The 25610-nt window shown below is 39.6% G+C and overlaps 1 protein-coding gene across 1 annotated transcript in view; it reads left to right on the top strand.

Moving 5' to 3' along the window:
• The first annotated feature begins 995 nt into the window (after positions 1 to 995).
• The window catches only part of si:dkey-16j16.4 (uncharacterized), a 35853-nt gene continuing 11238 nt past the window's right edge, over positions 996 to 25610 (top strand). The window contains exons 1-3 of the mRNA XM_061743574.1: positions 996 to 1483; positions 18031 to 18112; positions 18727 to 19241. Of these exons, the coding sequence (XP_061599558.1) occupies positions 1415 to 1483; positions 18031 to 18112; positions 18727 to 19241 (666 nt within the window). The 5' untranslated portion in view covers positions 996 to 1414. The remainder of the gene's footprint in view (positions 1484 to 18030; positions 18113 to 18726; positions 19242 to 25610) is intronic.

The raw sequence follows: 25610 nt of genomic DNA, 5'->3' as shown, positions 1-25610 counted from the left end.
GATCCTAGAATATTCCCATAATGCATGTATAAATGTGCCTCTTTCTACACCCACACTTCCAGCATTCATCATTATTAATTTGGCTCATTCTGTTAAGTCTTGATGGTGTAAAATAATATCTATGAATTATTTTATACTGATAGTGTAGTAAGTTTAAAATGGATTTTATTTTATAATGCCACTACAAATGTATTTAAAAAAAAATCAAAGTATTTTGAAATAAATAAACGCACAACACAAAATGTCAAACTCTGGCATTAGAAAAAAAGGTAATCTATAACATATACTCTGTTTCTATACTTTTTTAAAATGTTTTATTGAAAGTTTGCAATATATAAACAATGTACAACCAGCAGACATTTCAGTTCACAACCTGTGCAACATCAGCAGCACAGAGCACAGTCATGCATCATCAACAAGAAAATTAGAAAAAGATAAATAAAATTAAATAAATAAAAATAAATAAATAAATAAATAAATAAATAAATAAATAAATAGATAAAAGAAATAAAACCTTGGTGTGACAGACTTTATAATATTTCGCATAAAATGAAAATTATATTTGTGACAGCTTAATGATGGACAATCTCAGAATGGATATCCATCATTGATATACATTTCAATTTCTGTAATTAATTTAAGAGACTTGAGATAATAATCAACTTCAATCAAAAACAATTGAAATAACTCTGTTTGTTTCTATACTTTAGTTACCGAGCGTAGAGAGTTATGTAAACAGCAGTGTGGCTTTAACCCTCAGCCCTCCTCCTCCACAACATATGACGTCACCGCGCGTCTCAGCCAATCAGAGCAGCGGACGCTCGGACCGGAGAACAACTTTGTGTTAAGGCTGATTTATGGTTCCGCGTTACACTAACGCAGAGGCTACGGCGTAGGGTATGCGACGCTGCGTAGCCCTACGCCGTAGGCTCTGCGTTGGTGTAACGCGGAACCATAAATCAGGCTCTAGTGTAGTGGTGTGTAGTTGATGTCCACTTGCCTGTATGTGTGTGCGCGTCATGTCTGGATACAAACTCATATTATTTTTTCCTTTGAGCCACATCTTTTAGTTAAACTATCACTTGCATAGGTGAATCAAGCCGGTTGAAGAAAAAGAAGAATAAAAAACTTGCCTGCGACAAACTTTGCACACGAGGATAACCAGTTTACTACGCAACAGAAAAACAAGCCGCATCTACGCAATTTAACCAAATTGGGTCCATAATCTGTGTGGACACAGACCAGCCTCGCTCACAGCGCTGCACGCAGCTCTGCTTTTATCTCCCTTTTTGGTGGAGTTTCAAAAAAACCAAGAGTGCCTTCATGGTAGGAAATGAAGTTGTGATAACCGTCATTTGAGAGGCAATAACACAAAAGTTTATTATAGGAGATCAGCCATAAGAATAAGCTAAAAATGCTAAGGACGCTGACGAAGAAGCTCAGAAGACATTCCCTGAATGAGATCCATCCTTTCCAGCTGAAGGTAAGTTACTGTAGGAATAAGTAATGGGTTTAACACTGCAGGGAAATGCTCAGATCTGCAGGGAAAGGTGTTTGTTTAAGAGCCTGGCTTTACTTCTGTGACTACACCCCTTATAATGTTGCCTGAATGGGTTAATCATGTTTTTATCAAAACTTTCCCCCCTTTTACACACATACACCCATCCAGTTGCCTTTTAATGTAGAGCCTCTTTGGCAATATTCATGGTTCTGGCTTTGTTTGAGTGTTTTCTTCTATACACCTAGTTTGCATGCACTTATTCATGCCATGATTGAAAATAAGTTTTACTCCACTGGCTGCTCTGGATATGTTTACAAGAAGATCCACAGTGCTGTGTGTGACTCAGATTCACTGATTCATAAACTGTGGGTAATCTTTTCAGATGACCTGCAAGTAGGTCAGCTAAGAGTAGATCAGGCCAGGAATGGCTCCACACTTATTTGCTACATGTGTAGCTGTTTTTTTCAGGTCTCTGATAACTTTATAGGGACAATATAGACAAGGGATTGCAATGGGAGCCTATATATATATATATATATATATATATATATATATATATATATATATATATATATATATATATATACTTAAACAGGTTCCACACAAAACAAGGGTTGGGGGGACCTAGACATGGCAGTAAAAAACTCAGTGCTTTCAGCTTTGCTTTCCCCAAGTATGTGTTCCTAAATGGTTACTGCCTGCATAATTTGCATGATGCCTCTTTTTGCTCAGTAGAAAGGTGAATTATATCCAGCATGGGTCATTAACTTGCTCTATCCAAAACTCTATTGTGCATCAACAAACTGTGTAGTTGCATTGCAACCATTTTGTGCCAAAGTGCCCCTCTCTTCAAAGGCCCGGTCAGTATGGGTCATGGGGAAAGTGTGCCATTCCTATTGTCTGCTTTTGTTTATGTTTGTTTTGATGGTAACGCTGGGATTCATTGCTTGATCGCTTTTAATTGTTGTTAGTGGAATTGGAAGAGTTAGTTGTGACGAGGGCTGATGTCAACACCTCAGTGAAACAGGATCTCATGAAGCTCACGAAGGCTCTTTAAACTCTTCTAGAAGAGATAAATATGTTATTTACAATGTATTTGGATTGGGGACATCAGAATGAAATATCCACCTTGCAGCCTGCTCAAACTGATCATCAGTGCAGACAAAGTTTCACCAGGTAAAACTGGAAGAAGTTTAAGTGATAATTACATTTTTATCACAGCCTTATCTTCATAGCTTTGTATATGGTATTAAAACATTGTTGTCACTATATTGATTGTGAGGTATCACAGCACAGACACATAATTTAAAAGAAATAGAAAAATGGTTAATGGAAACTGTTTTTGTTTCTGATTAAAAATGTATGATCAAATACTGGACCATACTATTTAAGTAATTATATGTTTTAAATGTAATATGGTTAAAGTTTTTTTTGTATACTTTCCCCCAGCAGTGAAATTCACACATTTTTTAAACTTAACATTAAGATACAATGTGTCCCTTTACCACCGTCTGCCCAGCTCTAAAACTACTCCATGTTCTGAAAGAAGCACTGGTAAGTAGGGCTGCAACTATTCTGACTATTCTGATAGTCGATTAGTCGACTAATCGTTGCACACCCTACTGGTAAGACCATAACTTCAGATTTTGTGCGACATAGCTAATAGTAGATGTAAAGGTATGTAGTGATATAAGTTCAGATCTACTACTTGCTGTGTAGTACTAGACCTAAAGTTATCCCTTTCCAGAATAAACTGATTAAAAGTAAATTGATTAAACTCCCCCCTGCAGTGGATGAGCAGTGTTTTAACCTGGATGTTGTCATGTCTGATTGTGATGAAAGTAAGCTGAGGCTTCTCCACTTGCATCTGCAAACTCCAAATAAACCTTATCAATTATTTTAAGATAAGATTGGTGTCCCTCCTCCATGGTATATTTAAGTCCCATCGGAACCCTCCTCTATGAAAGGTGGTCTTTTTATGCCCAAAATTTTCCCATCAAAATCTTGGGATGAGGTTTTCACACAGGCAGTTGCCATTGAAAAAGTTAACAATGCCCAAAGATTTTCTGAGTTGGCAACAGTAATTAAGGGGGTGGTACCGATACTAACAACTATTCTGATAGTCGATTAGTCATCAACTACTGAAGCCATTAGTCCACTAAGCATTACTCATCTGTAGTGACATTTCCTGATTGTATCATCATTCTCCAAATGTTTTCCATTTCTAAAGAGTGCTCTAATGAATTGCAGTGATTATTTGTGTGTTATATGTCACACACTGTCTATGTTGTTATGTGTCAAGTATCACCCACACCACCTGGTCAGAACACTCTGAATGCCCTGCCGTGATTCAGCCTAAACACGTATCATAGGATTACCACTAATCATACAAGTGTGTGAGCAAGTCCTAGGATATGCAACATGTTACACACATTGAGACAGACAACTAAATCAGTTCTGCAATATGTGTACAAGGCATACCATTGTATCTTTAAGATTGATGTTGATATTAATTATTTAGAACATGACAGAATGCAGATGTTTATGTCTCAGGGGACTCCAAGCCCAGACATCCATGCTGGCTCTGGTTAAAGAAGATTAACATGACTTGGTTTTTTTCACAAAGTTTTTTAGGTATTTTTCGTGAATGTAACTTTATATTGCCGTACTTGATGAAAGCGTCCCACAGGAATCCCTTGCAGATGTTATCAGCGGTTGGTGAATGATGGTCATTGATGTAGGGTCGTCTGAGGGATCACAGGTCATGGCTGTCCAAGCTTATGGTTTATGGCCTTTACACATACTAAAATTACTCCATATTGAATTAGTTAATGGTAATCTGCATTGTAGCAGGGTACATATGCAAATGTTATTTGATCATGGTTTGAGCAACATTTGCCTTTAAATACTGGGATTGTATTTTGAATCAGGAGCCTTCTTTCGTACTACTTCAGCCAAGACTTCAAGAGATATAAAAACGCTGCAGACCTTAATATATTGTAGAGTTTATGCATCTATGTTCAGCTGTGACTGTGTTATTGTTCAGAAAGTTCTGTGAGCCTACAGTGATACTGGTGGGCTATTTACATGTTGATATATGCAGCAGAAATATTGCGAGGTGGATCATTTATTAACCCTTTTCTGGGGCTTTTGAGTTGTGTTTGGAGCATGTAAATATGACTTGTATAGCATTGTAGTCCGGGTGCTCCTCGTTAATATGATGTGCCACATCCCTTTAGTATTCAATGCTTAACTGTTGATTCACAACAGAAGCGTCAAAAATCGCCTGTGGTCGCTCAGGACACATGCATCACAGCACTTGCTGATGCCAGCAGAGGCTTTTATATATATATATATATATATATATATATATATATATATATATATATATATATAGCGTTTCCTTTTTCACCATGGATTGCACTTTGGGAAGCATTCTTTTATATTTCCCCCGTGCATTTTCTGAGGAAGCGCAGGGCCTGGCACCGTCGGTCCATCTGGGTCCACAAAGTGCTGCGAACCTGGCAACTTCACGGGGAATCTGCCATCGGAGCTCCGTTTAGATGATGCTTGGTTTCAGGGTTATTTCCGCGTAGATAAGAGTGAGTTTGATGCTCTCCTTAACAAGGTTGGTCCCCGGATCAACAGGATGGACATCAACTATAGGCGAGCCATTGCTCCCGGTGAACACTGGCAGTCTGAAATAAATGAAATAGATCAATTCCTGGTGAAATAAGTTTGTGTGCACAGCTGCATGCATGTGAATGAGTGTATGTTGCTGCTCATTTGCATAAAGATTCTCTCAACTTCAAATTGACGGTCTGGATGCTTGCATCACGCCACTCCCGACGCCTCTGGTGTCTTTTGCAGCAGCTTTCATAGACAATGAACGGCAGCCCCCCGTGACGCTTTCAGTGTGAATGCACAAGCCGACAGATAGCACGGTGTTGCTTTGATCACCATCGGCCCCCAATCGGGGGCCTCTCGGGCTCAAGGGGTTGTCTCTGCACGGAGGTTCATGGTCAGCTCTTCTGTGTTTGTAGACAATAGCACAATTAATTGGAGGGCCCAATTAATTTGAAATAAAAACATCACAAAAAAATAAAAAATCAGGATTTGCATGGGCCCATCTCCCTACTTGGACCCCGGGTAGTCTGGTCCACTTTCCCCCCACTACCACGCCCATGCTTATGACTATGATTCACACAAATACATCATGATAATAAAAAAAAGTGAGTGGGACCTGTGAGAATTTAACAACTTTTTGATTATTTTGTACATGTGTCGATCATTTTCAGGTCAACTTCTTGTCTTCCCTTCAACTTGCTTGCTTTGCCTCCTCTTCTTCCCTTTAGCAAATATTGTTCTTTTCAGTGCCTCCTTTCTTCAACTCCTCTAATTCTTCCATCATCTTTGGAGTTTTCAAATGTTTGAGCTACATTTAACTATTTTATAAAATTAATCGGGAGACTTTAACAATTTCTTTAATTTTTCAGCACTTCAGGTGTTTTTTCAGCAAAGTTCAGCTCATCAGTGTTCAACCCTTTTTTTCAAAGTAAATGCAGTCTTTTATAGTTTTATCCGTTGACCTGAGGTGAGCTTTGTAGCCTGCAGGTGTTGCTTACTCTGACAAGATGTCAAATACTTCTGTACTTGGAGCCAATCCAACATATCATCACACAGTACATTAACCACTCTACACACAGTTACGTTTCCGTGTTGCCATAACATAATCATACAGTCTCAGTTAGACATGGAGCTTCATTGATGAACAGCTGACTCCATCCACGTTGACAGATAATATCTGCAATTAAAAATGAAATCAAGATATGTTAATCCAAACATGCAATGTATAAATGACGCATGCAAAAATGTCATTTGATCTTTTTTTTTTTTTTCTTCTTCTGGCCTGTAGTCTACATACACAAATAAGTTATATAAATAACTGTATTACACATTTCACACAACAGGTTTTGAAGCTCAGTTTTTAGCCTGGTGCTTGATAAATATCTGTACATCCAGAGTTTGTAACACTGTCTGTTTCTCTTTAAATGCTTTGTTTCATCCAGACCCATGCAAATTGTTTCAGCAGTTACATTTCTCTGACTTCATAAAATTACTTCCAGAACCAGTGAACACATTATACAAATACTTTTACATACTGGGTTGTACTTCTCATAACAAGTTAAATAATAATGTTTAAAAGTCATTTGTGTAGCTCTTCAAAACAGGTCCTATTAACAATGTGTGCTAAAAGATCCATGTATGTCTTGTTAATTAAAAGTTTGGTGCTGATGTTAATGAGAGCAAAACTAAATTAGTTTGTGCTCTACTCCAGGCATTTGCGCTAGATTAGAAGTCTTCTGTGAACCATATTTTTTATAAAGGCCATTTACCCAACCTCGTTGTTTAGATTAGAGATCAATGCAAGCAGATGTTAGATTCTGTTTGGATTTAGTTTTTGGAATCTAAAATACCTTAAATAGCAGACACCTGAACTTCTTTTACTGTCACATGAAGACATCTCATCTATTTTCTGAAAGACTTGTCCATTTATAACAGCCTAGCGGGGAGTTTCATTCTTATATGCTGTTGGTGAGTGATCCATTCCTAGAATGAAGTTGAAGTTGTATGTAAATTACTCAGCCAATGTAAGTTGTGTAGTTGTTGAGTTCGTAAATGTTTTTGGTCACATGAATTAAGGTGTGAATGTCTGGATTGATATGTTAAATCTGAGGCCATCTCCTCTGGTTAATGCATACCTATCAAGTTTTGGATTTAAAAATAAGGAAATGTTCCACCACCTGCTGTCCCACCAGCCCAACCGAGGTCCAGTATTACATTTTAAGACAGGTTTATAAGAAGTGTAAAATAACTACTTGTCAAGCACTTTCAAACTACAATTAGGTGCTCAGAATCTGATAGGCCGCCCTTAGATGCTGTGTACTTTCTATGTATGTAATTCCTATAATAATATATCCTATAATATATAAGTGAATTAAAGCACATTTATTTATTTTAAATATTTCAGTTTATATACACATTGATTGTCTTCAAGTGAAACATTTACATTTTTTTTTTAATTTGTAATTTTCACTCGTGTAGTTCTGGCATTCACTGAATGATTACACAGACGCATGTTTCTGACACCGTGTCATAACTGCATGCGACGCGAGCGAGCGTCAGCGACAAAAAAAAATTCCATTGCTTTATTTTTTATTGGACTGTCCTAACTGGCCGCGAGCGACGCTGCGCAGCGTGACGCGGCGTGCTGATTTGAGCTGAACATTTGTCTGATGCCCTGCTTCTATTTTCTTCCTGTCGATCGCGTTGAAAGCCGGTTGAAAGCGCTGTAGGAAACAGTCATGGATGAGGAACGGCTGATCCAGTTAGTTGAAATGAGAAGTTATCTTTATGATTCCTCCTCATTTCACTACAAAAACCTCAATAAAGTGGCAGCTGCTGGAGGGAGATGGACAGAGAGCTGGAAGTTTCTGATAAGATAATAAGATATAATAATAATAATAATAATAAGATAATATATCTTTCTGAAATTTCTTTCTGAGCCTCTGGCATTGCTGGTGCTACTGACATCAGTCCTCCGTGAGAGACACTAACATCGCAGTTACACATCTTTAAGAAAGTGTAACTGAGCCCCGTCCTGCTCCTCTTTAGGAAAGTAAATTTGGTTTCCCATTTTTAGAGATATTTACAATAAGTCTTTTGCTTTTCTGGCAGAAATGTCTTCTCTCTTGTTACATCCATCCATCTCTGATTTGTTGTTCCGAGTTTGTTCCTGTTGTTGCCACTAACCTCGGGAAAACTGCCACCCAGTCTACAGCAGGGGGGCGTTCTCGCGAGGCTAGTGACAATTCAGTTTGGAGAGGCACAGGAATGCTGTTTAAAAATTATTATGTTGTAAAGCGTGAAATTTGCAGGAAAATACTAATATTGGAGGACGGCGGGTAAGAGGGATAAAATACCCAGCCGAAACGGGAGAATTGACAGGTATGGGTTAATGTTGCTTTTCATTTTCTATACAGGTGACTTCTTCCAATCTATCAAAGTGTCTGTCTTCTTAATGTGGATATAACTGCCCAGTATCCCTTTTCAAAAGTTTTCTAGAATAACCATAACCTTAATGATTGAGAATCTAGATCAGGGTTCAATTATGGGTTAGTTGGCCCACAGTGCTGTTTTTCACCTGTATCACAAGTCAGTTTTGATACAGGTTGTGCACAGAAGCTCACACTCATCTAGGCTACTTAGATCTACACTTTTAAAGGAGGGATCCACTACAGTGAGAGTCTGGGAATCAACCATCTCAGACATTGCGTTGTTGTAGTACGAAAATGTGTCCATGTCCAAAGTGAGAACACAGGCCAAAGTTGATCTGTGTGTGAACTGGGTGGTGTGTGTACGCTGTAACATTGCCATTGATCCAGCTTAGCAAGCTGCTCAGTGATGCAAGGGAGTGACAAGGATTTCTTTCAGCTATTCTGGACAGACAAACACTGAACTCTGCTTTTCCATGTACGCACAAAAGCAGTTTTTATGTGCAATGCATCCCGTCTCATTTTCTCTTTGCTTATTTGTAAGACTGCTCTGAATGACATAAAGCAGTCATCGGTCAAATGATTTAATCAGTATTAATCTATGATAGAAGAAAGTGCCTTTTAAAATTACCTGGACAGCTTGTAAACTAGAAGTCTAGTGCTGTTTTTAAAACTGCATACTACACGATGAAATAATTTAACAGATTCTGACAAAACTTAGTGCAATTATTCTTATACTACATACTATCTGTTACCTACAGGCACATTTCCAGTATGCAACTGATCATTATAACTTGCATACTATATATCCCATTATCAAACGTGTCAGTGGAAGCCGGTTGGTTACCAGCTTTCATTTTTGCTTTAGTAGTTGTCTTTACAGTGCCATAGTACGTACTAACCTTTTGAGCCAGTATTCAGAACATACTGTATACTGTACTGCAGAAAATGGCCTTACTCTGTATAACCACAGAGTGGAGGTGGCATGGAAAATGATTCTTAGATGTATTTTGACTTTAATTTGATTGCAGAACGTATGAAGCCAAGATAAGAATTGCTTATTTAAAATTAAAATGAATCCAAAAATACTATGTATAAGCTAAAACCACATCAGATGCGAGTTACTAAAAATATCATCAAAGTTTTGGTTGCTCTCTTACACAATAGTAATCCCCAAGACTCTGATACAGTATTTGATGCAGTCATTTTCAGATATAAAATATAATACGAGATACCTAAGGGTTTGAAAAAACTAAATATTTATTATGTTGACATGAACCTGCATGACATATGCAATCATTTTTCATGTAATGTACTTGTTGTGTATGTGGTGGTAATATATCTATGTGCTTCAAAGCATAGAACACTGTCATGTTGAGTATTAAAGGAGCATGAGGCAGGATTGAGGCAGGATTTATGAAAAAAATGTGTATACGTTTTAAGTTTTCTAGTAATAATGTCAGATGAAGCGTTCCAAACCAAAAAGAATGAGCCCTCTAGTGTATCTCTCCGTTGCCTTGAACAGGCTGTGTGCTGCAAAATGTGCTGCAATTCGGTCCCGAATTTCCCGCGCTGTCCTGCAGATGTGACGTCACATGACGCTGCATGCACGTTCTCCCCGTTCTCCCGTGCCGGCTTCACTGTTGGCTGCAGTACCCCCGACGGCCGTCGTGGTGAAGGGTGGCGCTAGAGAGTCTCATTTCTTAAAAGGAGCCTCAAGCTCCTTTAAAACAGTCTAGTTTATTTAGATTTGTGCTGTGGTTCAACATGCTGTGTGGGATTTTGTATATTAATGAGCTATTGCAGTTTATGGCCTGAACACATTATTTCTAAGATAATAGACCCTTTTTGTGTTTGTAAACAATGATGACGTTGATGTATGCGCGAGCATTTTGGCAACGGAAGTATGGCAGAGATAAACAGCTTGTCAAGCTATGCAATGGGATTATCAACTTAAGATCGCAAATGTTACCTTAACAAGTTGACTTACCTGATCCGTGTTGTATTAATGAGCGAGTTGAAGACGTTGAAGCTATATATATATATATATATATATATACATATCTATTTAACTGAGAAACTGAGTGTGTACACCAGAGAGAAATTACTAGCCTGGATGTCACTGGATGCTTATAAACACGTTCTCTGTGGTCACGTACAGAACGTCAAATAACATGATGTAGACTCAGACTTTTTTGTTTTGAGATCAGAGATTCTGTTATGCTATATATGTGTGTACGTATATATACATATCCATACAGATAGATTGCAACCTAAAATGATTATTTACCTTCTACAACATACAGAACCAGTTTGATTCTAATATATTGTACATACTCCTACTTTCCATGTTTTTAATGTATAGTGGTACTTTAATGGCACCTGAATGAAATTAAACTGTTATTAACAACATTACAAATAAAAGTGATACTGCACACGAGTGCAATTGTTGACATACTCCGGGGGGGAAAGACCATTAGACACACCAGTAGCGGCCCATGTGGAACATGTAAGAACAGTAGGCCTGAATACATGTTTTACAAATGTAAAATCACTTTAGGTTGTCCAGATATGTCCACTTCCTGTGCAGGAAGCTGCTTCTTTCCTTCTGATGAAAAATCCTCCTCCCTTCTGGCTTTGTTTTGTGTACATAAACACAGATAACACAAAACCAGGACTACTAGAGTCCAATGACGCCCAACTGCAAAAACAAAACGCAAACACGTTTGTTTAGCCTAGCAAGCCACCAGCCAAATCTAACGCCAGCTTATCAAACCGTAGCTGCAATTTATTATTATTCTACATCATACAGACAATAACTGATGTAAACAAGACTTTCCTGTAAAATCAAAGAGTCAATAGATAACCTTACCTGATATAAAGTGGGCGCTGCAGACACGAGCCTTTTATATTATGTCCTCATTCCAGTCTAAACGTTTAAACGCCTGCAGCCACAGACGCCACCGGTTGCTCTGAAATGGTCGCGATCCTGTCGGAATCCTTTAAAACTTTAGTCCGCCGGTGGAATAGCGATTCATACAACCGTACACGCAATAACCAGACATGTTGATGCTGGGAACAGTTTGTTAAATGCCTGCTAACCAGTTGCTACCTCGTGTTTCAGTCAAAACTGCTGGAGAACAACACCACTTCTGTTGCCAAGATGCGTGCGCAACATTATATGACGTAGGCTGAAAAAGGGTTTATTAGCTTAAATTCTGGACATGTTCTCTGGGATCCATGGACAACAGCATTTCAGGCAATCCCTGAGAGAATCCCCGAGGGAAGTGCAACATAATGCCAAATTATTACTGTCAGCTTAATTTCTTGTTGAACAGAGGAGGGAAACTGTCAGATTTTCAGGTCGAAGAAACCCAATAGGGAACGCTGTAAACAAGAGCTTCATGTGAGAATTTTTTTTTCGCTAATTGTCATTTTGGAGGCAAATTTTGCACACTGAGCACACTATCACTGGAGTGGTGGTTTATAGTTTTCTGTTAATGTAGTTTTAATATAAATCTGATACAGAATAATGAGCGTTTGGTGATTACTTACCCATACAGTGGGGCAAAAAAGTATTTAATCAGCCACCGATTGTGCAAGTTCTCCCACTTAAAAAAAAAATGAAAAAGGCCTGTCATTTTCATCATAGCTACACTTCAACTATGGGGGGAAAAAAATCCAAGAAATCACATTGTAGGATTTTTATTGGTAAATTCCTTGGTAAAAATAAGTATTTGGTCACCTACAAACAAGCAAGATTTCTGTCTTTCACAGACCTATAACTTCTTCTTTAAGAGGCTCCTCGTTACCTGTATTAATGGCACCTGCTTTAACTGGTTATCAGTGTAAAAGACACCTGTCCACAACCTCAAACAGTCACACTCCAAACTCCACTATGGCCAAGACCAAAGAGCTGTCAAAGGACGTGAGAAACTAAATTGTAGACCTGCACCAGGACCAGGACTAGACCTGCACCAGGCTGGGAAGACTGAATCTGCAATAGGTAAGCAGCTTGGTGTGAAGAAATCAACTGTGGGAGCAATCATTAGAAAATGGACAACATACAAAACCACTGATAATCTCCCTCCATCTGGGGCTCCAAGATCTCACCCCTGTGGGGTAAAAATGATCACAAGAACGGTGAGTAAAGATCCCAGAACCACACGGGGACCTAGTGAATGACCTGCAGAGCTGGGACCAGAGTAACAAAGGAACCATCAGTAACACACTACGATCAGGGACTCAGATCCTGCAGGGCCAGACGTTCCCCTTGCTGAAGCCAGTACATGTCCAGGCCCGTCTGAAGTTTGCGAGAGAGCATTTGGATGATGCAGAAGAGGATTGGGAGAACATTATATGGTCAGATGAAACCAAAATAAACTTTTTGGTAGAAACACAACTTGTTGTGTTTGGAGGAGAAAGATAGCTGAGTTGCATCCATAGAACACCACACCTACTGTGAAGCATGGGGGTGGAAACATCATGCTTTGGGGATGTTTTTCTGCAAAGGGACCAGGACGACTGATCCGTGTGAGGGAAAGAATGAATGGGGCCATGTATCGTGAGATTTAGAGTGAAAACCTCCTTCCATCAACAGGGCATTGAAGATGAAACGTGGCTTGGTCTTTCAGCAATGACAATGATCCAAACACATCACTGGGTAATGAAGGAGTGGCTTCGTAAGAAGCATTTCAAGGTCCTGGAGTGGCGTAGCCAGTCTCCAGATCTCAACCCCATAGAAAATCTTTGGAGGGAGTTGAAGATACGTGTTGCCCAGCGACAGCCCCAAAACATCACTGCTCTAGAGGAGATCTGCATGGAGGAATGGACCAAAATACCAGCAACAGTGTAGAAAACCTTGTGAAGACTTACAGAAAACGTTTGACCTCTGTCATTGCCAACAAAGGGTGTATAACATTGTATTGAGATTAACTTTTGTTATTTACCAAATGCTTATTTTCTACTTTAATTTTCAAATACATTATTTCAAAATCAGACAATGTGACTTTCTGGATTTTTTCTTTTTTCATGTTGTCTCTCATAGTTGATATTTACCTGTGATTAAAATTACAAGCCTCTCTTATCCTTTTAAGTGGGAGAACTTGCACAACTGGTGTCTTACTAAATACTTCTTTGCCCCACTGTACATACACAAATACATACATATACACAGTTATAATAATAATTAAAGCTGCAAGCAGCGATGAACGGGCCCTCGCACTCATGGCCACCGTCCCCCATAAGCATATCAGAAATGACACCAGCCACGCCTTTCTATGTCAAACCATTCAAAAGTTATAGCAGAAAAAAGGGACAACCAATCAGAAGAAGGGGCGGGGCTAATTCAGGCCAATGAAGGTCAAGGACTCCATACAGAATCTGATGACACCACCCACGACTCTCTATGTCAAACCATTCAAAAGTTATAGCAGAAAATCGGGACAACCAATCAGAAGAAGGGGCGGGGCTAATTTTCACCAATTATGGTCAAGGACTCAATACCGAGTCCCATGACACCACCTACGACTCTTTATGTGAAACCATTCCAAAGTTATTGCAGAGAAAAGTATTCTAGAAATATCAAATGTATCGCCAGGCCTGGCTTGCGTGCAAAATTTGGTGACTTTTGGAGAAATATCAAATATGGACCAATCAGATGAAGGGGGGCACACTTTTTGGCGTCTAGCGTCGCCACGGTAACACTTTTGAAAGAGAAAAGTAATGCGCGTAGTCGCAGGATGGAGACGCACATTTTGATGTATAACACACCTGGGTGCACGTTACGGTTCGGGCCGTATTAACTCTCGAAGGAATGGCTCATATTGCTCGAAAATTATGCGATTAATTCAGAATGTTCAAAATGGCCGACTCCCTGTTCGGTTTCGGCCAAGGCGCCAAGAGACTTTTCTTTAAGTTGCGACATGGTACAGGTGTGTACCGATTTTCGTTCATGTACGTCAAACCGTATTCTGGGGCTTGAGGCGCAAAGTTTTTTCTGTCTGAACCAACCAGATGAAGGGTGGGCGCGCTTTTTGGCGTCTAGCGTCGCCACGGTAACGCTTTTGAAAGAGAAAAGTAATGCGTGTTGTCGCAGGATGGAGACGCACATTTTGATGTATATCACACCTGGGTGCACGTTACGGTTCGGGCCTTATTAACTGCCGAAGGAATGGCATAAATTGCGCCAAAGTGACACGATTAATTCAAAATGGCTGACTTCCTGTTCGGTTTCGGCCATGTCGCCAAGAGACTTTTCTTTAAGTTGTGTACTGATACAGGTGTGTAGCGATTTTCGTGCATGTACGTCAAACCGTATTGTGGGGCTTGAGTCACAAAGTTTTCCGGGGGGCGCTGTTGAGCCATTTTGCCACGCCCATTAATGTAAACCATTAAATATCAAATTTTTCGCCAGGCCTGACTTGCATGCAAAATTTGGGCACGTTTAGGGGGGCAAAAAGGCTCTCCTTTCGTCAGAAGAAAAAGAAAAAGAAAAAGAAAAAGAAAAAAAAAATTCCTACAGATACAATAGGGCCTTCGCACTGAAGGTGCTCGGGCCCTAATAATTATTATTTCCTATCATCCCGGTTTATTGCTACCAGCATCCTTTATGACCATCCTTGTCCCAAGCCCTAGAGAGGAGGGGTCATGACAGAGGTGGGGGGGACTGTCACCGAGCTATTGTGGAACATAGAATGATCATAAATCTGCCTCTGCAACTCATTTTGCCAAAATTATCATTGTTAAACATATCTCATGGGTTCTATGAGGTTTCACTGTCATAAACTGTCAAAAATTGGTATAGCCAAAGTTGAAAACACTTTTTATCTTTCCCTTGTCATGGTGGTGTTTAGGAATTACTTAAGCTTAAAACCAAGGTCAGAAGAAACTACTCAGATACTATTTCATAGACATTTCAGAGAAAACACATTTTTTCCCCCACAAGCTGACACCGTCTTCTGAGGTCTTAATGGACTATCACTGATATTACCAGTGTTTACAATTTTGATTTTTTTTAAATGGCTGGGTATCATCACTGACCTCCTGATATGATAAGATTCCGATACACTAGGTCCCAAGACGATACGATTTCCGATACGATTTGATATTCTAGTTACAATAACGGAATAAAGTGATTCTTCCATGCGCTACATCCGGCCAGAGAGACCCCACCCTGACTGGTGAAAAGAAGCAGCCTGTTCGGTCCTCAAGTAAGGAGGAGACCTGAGCTCAGTGCAGGGCCTCCCGGGGTTGGTAGACGATGGCAATGCCCAGGACTGACTTAGGGAGGAGCACTGGGGGATACAATGGGGGAAAAAATTGGGATTAAAAAATAATATATATTTTTTTAAATCGATACTTGGATTTATCAGTTTCAGTTTCAGTTTTTTTTTTTATCAGTTTATTTTTATTTGTTAGAGAGGGACAACGTACATTAAGAAACATTTTATAAAATAAAATGTAAATGTACCCAATTGTAGCCAAAAGGCTAGTTTACATTGGCAGTCCCCCTGCCAGAAATAATAGGCTAGTACCTAGTAAAAAAGATTAAAACACAAGTACAAACACATCAGCAATAACATATAACATATATAATTCAACCCTTACAATATACACAGTTCATCCCCACATCGATAGTATACACATCAATGTTCACATCTTTGATTATCGATCAACCAATTCCTAAGATTATATTTGAAGACGTTGTATGAAATGGACTCTCTAATGTTCTGTGGGATGTTATTCCACTTAGGTGCTGTTTTATAAGAGAAAACTGATTGCCCAAATGCGCTCTTTCTAAAGGGGATTTTGCAGTCTCCTCTGGCTGTCCCTCTGGTAACCCTGGCAATTTATGTATCAATAATCGTTCCTACATATGCATATCGATAAAATATCGATTATATCGATATTTTTAACCCACCCCGAGTGAAGATGATAATTATAATTTCAAAAATTGATCAGACAGAAAGGGGGCTCTTTGTCTATGTGCTCGGAATCAGGTGCAGCTTCATGCATTACTGTCCCCCCACCACCATAAAGAAATCATTAACACATTCAGTCTTCCTACGTAAACAGAATGTACCTGTTTGCTTGTAGGGTGGAGGAGTGAGATCTGATAACAAGTTTCTGCTCCAGATGCTTGTGGAGACACGTATTAGCGGCAGGTGTGAACAGTCACGGTTCAAGACATACACTTGTGATCAGATCTCTCACGATAAGAATACAAAAAAAAAAAAACTTGTGTAAACAGGGCCAAAGTTAATAACAGCAATCATGGCACATACATACATGGTACACATACAGGGAAAGTGGAGAGCAGAGTGAAGAAAGAGTAGTGACTTCTCTTGGGTTCTGAGAAGGATGGATACCGAGAATTGCCCCACAACAATTCTTGTTTTGGGGCCGTTTCTGGTAATGGACACATTACCCAGGCCTCATAAAACTGTATTGTACCCCTGCTTATCTAAAACCCCCCTTACATGTGAGGAGAACCATTTTATAATTATAAAGTAGTTATTACTTTTCTTAAGTTAAATCTCTGCCAAGGCATATGGTGGATCTTCAGGTCATCTTGTGGGTTTAGAAGGCAAATTGACTTCTTAAGATTAGGTCTTCAGGTCTTCTCTGCCACCAAACCAGCTGTGTTTTATACTGGCTTCATCTTGTTCATGTTATGCAGGGGCTGGATCTCTTCCCAACTGTCACAGGACAGTAGGAGGGATGCATTCTGGAGAGGTCACCAGCCCATCACAGGGCCGTACAGAGACAAACAACAATCTGCACTCACACAGATAATTAAAAATGACCAATCAGTCCATCAAGAATGTTTTTAGACTGTGGGAGGAAGAGTACCCAGAGGAAACCGCCCCAGGGATACGGACATAGATCACATCAGACAAATATACAATTCAATTTCAATTCAATTGTATTTTATTTATATAGCGTCTATTACAACAGAAGTTGTCTCTAGGTTCTTTCCAGAGACCAGAACATGACCCCCGAGCAATTATTACATTAAAAATGGCAGGTAAAAACTCCCCTAGTGGGAGAAAAACCTTAAACCAAACAGTGGTAAGAAAAACTCCCCTTTAGGAGGGAAGAAACCTGGAGCAGGACCTGGATCATAAGGGAGGAACCTCCTGCCGGAGACATGCTGAGCAGAGCAGGAAAAGAGAAAACAGACAGAGAGAATGAAGAACAGAGAAAGGAGAGACACAGACACAATGGCACTGTGGTTCTAATATCCCAGTAGAGATTAGAACCAGGAACCTTCTTGCAGTGAGGTGACATTGCTTAACACCACATCTTCACACGTTCCTGCAACTTGATTCTAAATTCTTTCAAACTTGAAACAATCTGAGCTACTTGCTTAGATAGAATGAAGTCATAGTTAAATAAGAAAAGTAGTCAGAAGGTGAGGGAGAAATGTACCATGGCAATCATCCTGAAGTTCAAGTTGAATCCTTTCTCCAGATTTCTTACCATGGGAGTGGAGAGGGAGCGGAGAGTGACGACTCCGAAGGCGAGAACCAGGAGCTTGCACAGATCGACAGAGGTATGTGCCCTGTACTACCTACTTATTTATTTTTGACTAAATAAATATTCAAACACATATTCCAACTACCGTATTTTCTGGATTATAAGCCGCTACTTTTTCATAGGTTTTGAACCATGCGACTTATACAAAGGTGCGGCTATTCTGTGGATTTTTCTTCCACCGCTCGGGGCGCTCTAACCGGAATTAGAATCAAAACTATGACAAAATAAATGCAAAGAAGAATACGCTACTAGTTCTTTAGCAGATAGAAGTAGGTAGAAGCAGATTTCAAACAGATAAATAAATACCGGTTATTTTCTCTTGTTTCTGTCCCGTTTTAATCAGCAAAGTTGCTGCTGTGTTAAAAGATGCTGTTAGGAAAGGATCTATTTAGGTACAAACATGTACATCATTTACAGTTCTGTACATGTAGTAAATATATAATCTAACAACATAAATATCTATTTTTTTTAAAATAGAGCGGATGCGGCTTATATGCTTATATGGCTTATAGTCCAGAAAATACGGTACATGTTTGAAGTTACTTTTCTTTGCCACATTTAGTATTTTCACAGTTTTTAACAATGTTTTGATGTTCTCTTTTGACATTTCCTGCCCATCAACTCCTTTAGAGAGACGGAGAAATTGCACCCTCACCCCCTTGGCCACCAATCAGCAACACAACCAGGGTCCCCTCTCTCCGGCCCGGTTACGACGCCTCCGCCTTCTTTTAGATGCCAATCTGGATCGTCACTCCTCGGAGGAAGAACTTGAGCGAATTATTTGTGGTGAAAACAGAAAGTGGGTGTCAGCGCTCCCCCAGCGCCACAGTGACCACCACAGCAGCGCCTCCAGCGACGAGGAGGTGCGGGACCTCTGTGGCTGCCGGTCCCCGCCGGCGTCCACCAGGCCGCTGGGGGAGCCTGGGATTTGCCTGGCTGCCACTCCCAGCCCTGTACTCTTCAGTTCCAGCCCACCGCGTAGCCTCAAGCCGCCGCCAGTGAGATTTCAGCTGCAGGTGGTGAAGCCTGTCACACGGCCCATCATTCTGACCCACTTTGACCAGTCAGCACCTTACAGGAAGTGTCGCCACAGTTACGGTGGAGAGCCGGGGAGACCCAGTCTAGACCTTGAAAAAATGCAACAGGTTAGTACTCAAAGTTAAAAGTTGGTATTCTTCTTAACTATAAAATTACATCAACCTATATATGTATATACAGTACAGACCAAAAGTTTGGACACACCTTCTCATTCAAACAAATGGGGAAGTGTGTCCAAACTTTTGGTCTGTACTGTACGTACATATAGATCACAGGGCAAGATAAGAGTCAGAAAACTCCGGAAGAGTGGGGCCATGCATGAGAACAAATATTTGAGAGGGGAAGATTTTCTTTATTGTATTTGAGAAAAAAGTCGAAATGTCGAGAAAAAAGTCAAAATGTTGAGATTAATGTCGAAATACAATTTTTAGAAAAAAGTCGAAATGTCGAGATTAATGTTGAAATACAATTTCAAGAATAAAGTCGAAGTTTCGTGAATAAAGTCGAAATTTCGCCTTTTTTCTCAACATTTCAACTTTATTCACGAAATTGTACTTCAACATTAGTCTCGACATTTTGACTTTTTTCTCGAAGTGCATAATGAAAAAAAAATCTTCCTCCTCTAAAATATTATTTTTATTTTTCTCCTGCCTGGCCCTAATACTCTTCCTTAGAAAACCATTACATCCCTTGAGCACATACAATTGTTATGGTTCACCCTACAATACTTTTTGGCTCATGGGAAACAGGACTTGTGTCACATATTCATTTGCTTGAGGATCATTTTGAAACAAAATGATTGTAACATGTCTGCAGCTAATGCAAGTCCAAATAAAACTCAAGAAGCTTTGAGGTGAAGAAGTACGGAAAAGTATTAGGGCCAGGCAGGATAAAAATAAAAATAATATTTTAGAGGAGGAAGATTTTTTTTTCATTATGCACTTCGAGAAAAAAGTCGATATGTCGAGAAAAAAAGTCGAAATGTCGAGATTAATGTAGAAGTATAATTTCGAGAAAAAAGTCGAAATGTCGAGATTAATGTAGAAGTATAATTTCGAGAAAAAAGTCGAAATGTTGAGTAAAAAGTCAAAATTTCGTGAATAAAGTTGAAATGTTGAGACAAAAGGCGAAACTTCGACTTTATTCTTGAAATTGTATTTCAACATTATTCTCGACATTTCGACTTTTTGCTCAACATTTTGACTTTTTTCTCGAAGTGCACAATAAAGAAAAAGAATCTTCGCCTCTCAAATGTTTTTCCTCCTGCATGGCCCTAATACTCTTCCGTAGAAGAAGACACTTGTGGCTTGAATTTAAGCAAATGTTCAGGTTTTGTTTTGGCGCAGTTATATTAAATTAGTACCTTTGCAAATGTACTATTACTAGTGCAAATTGGATATTAATTCACATTTTCTGTGATGTAATTCTTATCAATTATTATTGCTAGAATTGTCTCTCAAAGATTCTGCTCTACTTATAGCTGGTGGTGTAACCTGGATAAGAGAACCACATTTTGGATGAATTGTGTTCAAAGAAAATAGTGTAAAAAGACTTTTTTTCCAAAGTCAAACACAAAATGCGCTCATACAAGCAAACATAGTCTTTCATTGCCTTAGCCGGGCGCCTGCCACTACGGTGGTCTGGCTGGAGAGGGATGGAGGAGTGGGGGCCACGCATGGCAGATGTCCACCCCCATCTTTCATAAAGGCTGGTGAGCAAGAGAAAATGACAGAGAGGTGGAGGCTGAAGGAAAGGATTAAATAAACAACAGAAAGACAACAGCAACTAATGAGTCATGGAGAAGCTGGCCCACTTAATCATTAAAATCCAATAGACTTGGCCCACGCTGTGGAAAGGAAAGGGTGTTTGCGTTCGTGTCAGTGTGAGTGTGCACACGCTCATGAGGGGGAACGGCAGGCTGCAGTGTCCATATGTCCATGAGGTTTTTAGAGGGAAAGAACAGATGATGAGAGATGACGAAAAGCAATAAGAAGGGTAAAAAGAAAAAAAGGGGTGCAGTGTGTGCGTGTTTATTTGATATGTGAGCACATCCATCGTCCCGCCTGTCTGTTTGTCTCTGCTGGTGAACACGGTCTCAGCTGTGAGCCTGCTTTTTGCTCTATCCCTCCCTGTGCATCTGCATGTGTGTGCACACTCAGTGGAGTGGAAGGGGAGGTTCTGCAGGGGAATACAAAAGGGGGCCTGCAGAGGTAATGAACAAACCCAAGTCTCCTATTAACCCTTTAGCTGAAAAGTGTTGGCCTTGGCTCCCTGCCGAAACTTGCAACCTTCACAGATTCACTCCTGAACCGATGCAAAAAAAGAATGCTGTGCTAAAAATACAATTTAAAAAAAAAAAAAAAAAAAAAAAGTGTAAAAACAGAAATGTGTGGAGGGATTGCAAACGCAGATATATTTACATTTTACAGTTTATTTTTACTTGTTGACTTGTTTTCTTTAATTGGAAGGACAATGGAACAAGTCCAGCTGCAGCTCAGCTGCAGAGCATCGGTGAGAGCTGATAGAGTTAGTTGTATATTTATGAGTCTTATAATGATCTTGAATAAATGTGTTAGAGGGTCAGTGAGTTTTTTTTCTTTTTGTCTCTGGTAATCTCATGCAAATCCCAATCACTAATGAGGTTGCCGTTAATCCGTTTGATTTCCTTAGAAGAGCAACAGTTGGTGTGATAGATGCTTGTCATTTTAGAAGTACAACCCTAAATTTGAAAAAGTTGGGACAATACAGAATATTCAAATAATTACTTTCAAATGTATTTAACCATTCATACTATGAACTATAATCTGCTGATTCCTAAAGGGCCCATGTTCACCTGTGCAGACAACTCAAGTATAGACAGCCCCGGAGCACAAAAACAGCTAGATTATAGTTTGTAGTTGCAGAAAGGGACAATGATCCTCATTTTTGCAGGCCACAGATATTCTAAAGATGTTCACAGAACATCTTTAGACACCAGCCAGAAGTTAAAACTTGTGCATAAGTTAATCTTACAAATCGACAAACATGTTGACACGTTAGTTGTCAAGTGGTTAAAGGACAACAAGTGAATATATTAGAAGATATTAGACCTCCTATAGAAAATTTGTGGGTGCCATTGAAAAGGCAAGACACACAAACTGGACTCAGCTCCAGCAGTTCTGTCAGGAGGAATGGACCAGGTTTCCAGCAAGGTGTCTGTTGTTTTTCTCTCGCTCACCAGCATGCATACTTCACATATTTACAACAGCTGTACTGTACCCACCTACACAAACACGATAAGATCTTAAGCTGAAACCCTGTATTTTTATGCTAAATATCTATTACACGCCCTGTGAAATAAAGCCGCTCATGCAAAACAGTCATGTTCAATTAAAGGCCCTTTGGTCCTAAATGCTTCCCCAAAACAGTTTCCCAGTTTATTTATTTAAACCTATTTAAAGGAGCATGAGGCAGGAGTGAGGCAGGATTTATGAAAAAAATTTGTATACATTTTAAGTTTTCTAGTAATAATGTCAGATGAAGCGTTCCAAACCCAAAAGAATGAGCCCTCTAGTGTATCTCTCCTTTGCCTTGAACAGGCTGTGTGCTGCAAAATGTGCTGCAATTCGGGGGCCGAATTTCCCGCGCTGTCCTGTGGATGTGACGTCACATGATGCTGCATGTACGTTCTCCCCGTTCTCCCGTGCCGGCTTTGCTCTTGGCTGCAGTACCCCCGACGGCCGTCGTGGTGAAGGGTGGCGCTAGAGAGTCTCATTTCTTAAAAGGAGCCTCAAGCCCCTTTTAAGTGAATATCTTATTTGCATATTTTTAGTTTAAACACAGCAGGAGAAGTTCAAATGAGGTTGTGTTGATAATCAAAACAACAGAGGTTGGCAGATTGAAAGGTGTATTAAAAAAAGAGAGTTTTGAGTGGCTTAGTTTTTAACAGCAGAGCCATAATGAACGGTCGTCTAGGTTGGCTGATGTGCTGTCTCAGTATAAGTAACTGTAAGCTTTAACGTATAAAAATCAACACGTAAACAGTATTTAAACCCTTCACTTTGGATTAGCTCAGATAAAGCAACTTGACTTGTAAAGCAGCTTTTTGGAGCTAATCTGTACAAGTTGTCAAAACAAAGACAGAACGAACAGCAAATGTCCAACCATCACATGCACACAAAAACTTTAAGATCTAAGTTTAGTTCTACATGAAAAACCACAACAGACAGAAAAGAAAGGAAAATGTACTTTGCAAGTTGGAGCCTGTTCTAGGTGTGTGTGTGTGTGTGTGCGTGTGCGTGTGTGTGCGCGTGTGTGTAGGATGACAGAAGGATGACAACAGAAGGTCAAGAGTATTTTTGCCTTCATTATGACATTCAGTGAGATAATTCAGGACTATTTGAAAGTTTGCATTGCACAGAGAGGCTGATTCCGATGGCACTGATCAGTTTTTTTGCTCTCAAAGACTCTAGCAGCACCGATGGCTGAGAGATAAGGGTTGGCAGGAGGTGAGCGTGAGGGCAAGTGCTCAGCAGCTTTCTCCCACATGACAACAGGAGGGTTGTGTTTCCATTTTTGTCAGTGCTCCTTACAAGCTTCCTCCCCAGTTTGAAACAAATTGATGATTGTGTGGTCCCTCCACCCCCACCATGCTCTTTTTCTTTTTTCCTTCGAATAGCAGAGCTACGTGAACAAAGAGGGGAGTGGGAGACAGGATATTGCATAAGATTCCAGTGGAGCCACTGAATGGTAGACAGTTGATTTGCCTCACTTCCTGGATCATACTGAGAGCTTTACATCATATGATAGATGGATGAATATTCAGACCCCATTTGCAATGGGGTAAAAAGAAGCAAATACTTAAATCTGTGATTTTTGTTTCATAATATTTCAATCTTAATGGAATGAAAATAAGTACAGAGTAAATGATTTTGTATTTCATAACCTTTGTATAATCTTTGTATTTAGAAAATGTAAACAAATCTATAATTTGATGTTCGAAACTTTAAAGACTTTAAAAATAAGTTTGGAAAGAAGCTAACAAAGACAGAAAGGTTAACATATAAGTATAAGTAACAATGTTATCGAACAGCAGATTAATTAGTGACAGGTGAGAGGGGATTTTGGGGTTGAGAACTGTACCTTTTTGCTAGACTGCACCAGCTTATTATCAATTATTAAAATGAATAAATAAAAAAGGAAGTTAAAAACAGTGCAAAATTTCTAAGAATTTAGATCAATTTTATGTGCTTGAGCCCTCAGGTAGTACGGCATCCAATCATTTGGCAGTCCATTTTTACTCAACAGTCTGCTGCTGCATGACAGAAATGTCTTTTGAGAATATATGAATTAAGAACCGGTTCTTGTTCAGAACCGGTTCCCAATGTTTCAGTTCCTTGGAATCGTTTCCAAATTTTGCAAACGATTCCCTTATCGATTGCGATGGGCACGAATGACATCATCACGCACGTTGCGTAACGTGCGTAAGCCAGCAGTAAACATGGCGCCCGAGATATACAAACCCCCGAAAGTCTGGTTACATTTCAGTAAAAAAGATGACAACAGGGAAACTTGCAATACTTGCCAAGTGAATATTTAGTCAAAGGGAGGAATTACCACCAACATACAAAAACATTAACAGTAATTATTAACCCGGCAGCAACAGCAGCAACGTTAGGGTGTTCTTGGCTAATAATAGTGCAGGTAACTAATTAACTAATGAACACAGTCTATCATATTAGCAACATTTGCTTCATTGTTGTCCCTTCTTTTCAAATGAGAATTGATAAAGCCGGGCATACACTGTGCGATTATCGGCTCGTTTTGAGACGATTTTCCAGTTGTGCAACTTTTTTTTGATCGGGCCCGATTTCGACCTAATCGTTACTCGTGCCTCGTGCAGTGTACGTGGGGTAACGACGAGAGATTTGAAATCCTGGTCGCTCCTCGTGAAGGAATCACCTAGTTGAAGCAGCTACGACCCGATTTGCCTCATCCTTTCACAGAGAGCATGCGCAATCTCTGATGTCACGTCAAGAACTATTATTTGCAGTTTAAGTGTTGCAAATTCACATTACAAATCATGTTTTAATAGCAAAAAAAGACCGTATTTCCACGTACGGTGCGGGTCGCCGCGTACCCTGCGCCGTAGGCTCTGCGTTGTTGTAACGCGGAACCATAAATCAGCCTTTAGTGTGGGCGCTGTCTGCTGTTCGGAACACCTTTTTTTTCTCTTCTAATTTTGCTGGGACGTCAGGTCCCTCCGCCGAGACACAACTTTTGCGGTATGCATTCATTGTTGTGTCTAAAAATGATGCGCAGTGCCCACCCAATCAGAAACGGTACAGATATTTCGTGATTTTTTTTTTTTATATATATATATATATAAATATATGTATATATATATATATATATATATATATATATAAAATTATAAAAAAATAAAGGATCCCCATAACCTTTGATCGGGTGGGCAGGACGCACGTTTGGGTTGGAAC

This window comes from Cololabis saira, chromosome 16 (genome assembly GCF_033807715.1).
Source record: "Cololabis saira isolate AMF1-May2022 chromosome 16, fColSai1.1, whole genome shotgun sequence".
Classification (NCBI taxonomy): domain Eukaryota; kingdom Metazoa; phylum Chordata; class Actinopteri; order Beloniformes; family Belonidae; genus Cololabis; species Cololabis saira.
Note: the sequence above shows the minus strand (reverse complement) of the source record. Positions and strands in the feature narration are given on the sequence as shown.